This window comes from Coffea eugenioides, chromosome 6 (genome assembly GCF_003713205.1).
Source record: "Coffea eugenioides isolate CCC68of chromosome 6, Ceug_1.0, whole genome shotgun sequence".
NCBI classification, from domain to species: Eukaryota; Viridiplantae; Streptophyta; class Magnoliopsida; order Gentianales; family Rubiaceae; genus Coffea; species Coffea eugenioides.
Genome location: NC_040040.1, coordinates 11,232,090 through 11,235,213, shown reverse-complemented (window position 1 = coordinate 11,235,213; position 3,124 = coordinate 11,232,090). Strand labels below are relative to the sequence as shown.

Genomic DNA, 3,124 nt, shown 5'->3' with positions numbered 1-3,124 from the left:
ATTGGCTCAGCGGCCAGAAGCTTAGGCCTTGTTTGGATTGCTGTTTTCCGTCGAAAAATTACATCGTTTTCCGTGATCATATTTTCTTATTATTTTTTTTTCACATACATCAAATCGCTACAATAATTTTTCCATGAAAAATGACATGCAATCCAAACGGGGCCTTAGCTTTTAGAGTATTTCTGTGTCATATGACCATCCCGCCGTTCCCTATCACTTAAACCCCTCTATCACCTGTTCAACTTTTAAAAGTGCTGGTAGCCATAACCCCCTATCCCCTAAACCATTTTACCCTGCAAATGTTCACAAATTAATCAAATCTCTAGTCTTGTAACAAAGGCCCTTTCCTTCCAAAGGAAAGACCAAACACCAAATTGCTTCTATTCACTAAGTACAGCAAAAAAGCATATACACATCCAATATTCCATGCATGCAGCAAAACTCAGCCCTAAACTAATCCCAACCATGACAAAGCTCTGAAATGAATTTGTGGGGTTGGGGGGGACACAATCAGAGCCATGTCAAATGTAGCACTATATATTGTGTACCAAATTCATAGTCCTTTTGTCTCAATAATTCAATCAAACCAAACAGCTTAAGATATAACTCGCATCCTCTGCAAGAAGTTGCTCCAATTTAGAACAAAAAACACAACCAGAGCAACAATTTTTTTTGCAACCCATGAATGACACACAATCTACATACTCTCAACCATAAACTAGTGGAACTAAGTAATTTGGTCTCCTTTGTGATTGGCAAAAATTGTATAAGTGGAAAATTGAAAAAGGGAAAAAAAAAGAAAAAGAAAAAGAAAAATCAGCATAGCTTATGCCTGTTGATCGCTGGGCTCAAACAAATTCTGGGCTTGGTCCATGGTCCGTCTTATGCTTCCCTTTCATTGAATTCATTTTCTCCAGCCTCCACTCATCTTTGAGCCTAGCAATAAAATTGTCAGCTTTCAGGTTAACATCCGGGCTTGGACAAAACACTGACTGCCCAATTGAATCTGCACCGTCCATTGCTTCCGATGATTTGACTGACATTACGTCAACGTCTTCCAGTTCCGGAGAGCTACACCTTGAACTGTGAGCGCTCCTTATCCTAACAAAATCTCCGCGAGCCACGAATTTGAAGTCCGGCATTGGAAACGGCGGTGGTGGCGGAGGCGGCGTTGGTATTGGTGGCGATTGTGCGCCGCTATTTATGTAATCCTCGTAGTAAATACTTGTTTTCGCCGGCAACGGAGGCTTCCTGGTGGACGACGGTCGTCGCCGGAAAGGTTCAGGTACTGTTGTTGGAGTTTGAGGTTGAGTGTATTTCGGCTTGCGGTTTGATGACATTTGCTGCATTGGTGGAGGTGGCGGCGGCGGGGGTGGTGGTGGTGGAGATGTGCTCTCTGATTTGAACCGCCTGCTTTTGCTTCCGTGCTTGAAAAGTGTATTCAGGATAGACGACGGAGGTGGCGGAGGTGGGGGTGGTGGAGGAGGAGCTGATGATGTCGAGTTAAATCGCTTACTCTTGCTCCCGCCTTTAAACAAGTTATTGAATATTGAATTTGGAGGAGGCGGTGGCGGAGGCGGAGGTGGTGGTGCAGTGCCGGAAAGGGAATATATACGTTTATTTTTGCTACTTTTCTTGAAAAGATTTTGAAAGACCCGAGAAGAAGGAAGTGGTGGAGGAGGAGGAGGTGGCGGCGGGGGCGTTGGTGGTGGAACGGATGAATGTACAGAAGGCGGAGAGCTCTCACTGGAACTCTCAGAATTGTTTCTTTTTTTCAAAATTTTCTTTCTTTTAGTCTGATTGTATAAAGAAGCGAGGGCTGTTGTTATTTCCTTGGCCGTTCCGCTCTTTCTCCGCTGGAGCTTCTGCTCTGGAATTTGCTCAAACTCCAGAGGTGGTGGCGGCGGCGGCGGAGGAGGAGGAGCAAATGACTGAGGCGGAGGAGCAGCTGGGGGAGGTCGTAATGGGCTTTCTTCCAACTCAGCCTCAGTAACCTTAGGCCCCACACGTGGCTTTCCCAACTTTTCTTTACGTGGTGGAACGCTGTGAAGTGATCGCCTCCGCTTCAATCTCGCCGGTGGAGGCGGTTGCGGCGGAGGAGGAGGTGGTGGTGTTACTGGCTTCGGCGGCGGTTCAGGTGAGGGAGGCCTAGCTGAATGAACTTCAAAAGTATCCACCGGGATCACTTTAACATCAGTCTCCTCCCTCTCCGCCCCGCTCCGCCGTGGACGGTGGTGAAGTTCTTCGGTAGCAGTTTGCCGCGAATGCCTGTATAAATTCACCTCAAAGTCATCCGTAAACCGGTGGCGCGTTTCTCCGGTTTCCCACACCGGTCCTTGCCTTAAATCCGGATAAGAACTACTGCTCCTTCTCAACCGGTTAACCCCGGTCCCTCCCAATCCAACCAGAGGAGTGTTAAACCATTGATTGGTGCTGCTCTCAGCTTGCTGAGCAGTTGTATCACTAGCAGCAGCAACCCGTTCATCATCATGGGAACTTTCCGCCGCCGAAACGTCGTCGTTTCTCTTCGCAAAAACCCCACAAAGAATTGCAAAGATTACCAGAAGGATATTGAGTGAATCCCAACTTTTTTTAACTGAATAGGTGGGACGAAGGATTTGAGTTGTATGGGTGAGAAATGGAGGAAGTAAGAAAAATATAACGAGCAATGCAATGATCGGTAGGAGGAGGATAAGGGAAACCGGGTTAAAGATCGGAGAGGGTGGTCGGCGGCGAAGGCGTTGGTGTTGGAAGATGGCGTTGGTTGAAGGTTGGGACCAGAAAGGTGGTGAGTCTCCATCTTGTTCCATGGAATTATGATCTGGTTTGGCTTTTAGGCGGAAGAGAGGTTCTTTTAAAGCAAAGCTTTTGTTTTCTTTTCTGGGACGAAAGAAAAGGGGCTTGGCCTATATAGAGAGTTCATGACACAGTAGATACGGATTTTTCTTCTCTCTCTCTTTATTATTTTTGTTAATCAACAACTCCTGCTCCTCCGGTCCAACCGAGCCAAGAGGATTAGAGGGAGAAGATCCCTTCTCGTCTCTCTAGATCAAAGAAGTGCTCTTCTGTATTTTTATACCTTACTATACTTCTACACCTTACGTTTTACCTTAACTCATCTAAA

General features: G+C 46.3%; 1 protein-coding gene across 1 annotated transcript; it reads right to left on the bottom strand.

Annotated features, from left to right (window-relative positions):
• Positions 1–848: 848 nt before the first annotated feature.
• Positions 849–2,810, bottom strand: LOC113773541 (protein EARLY FLOWERING 5). The gene has a single exon (XM_027318179.1). The coding sequence runs from the start codon at positions 2,808–2,810 to the stop codon at positions 849–851; it is 1,962 nt and encodes a 653-aa protein (XP_027173980.1).
• Between the last annotated feature and the right edge of the window lie 314 nt (positions 2,811–3,124).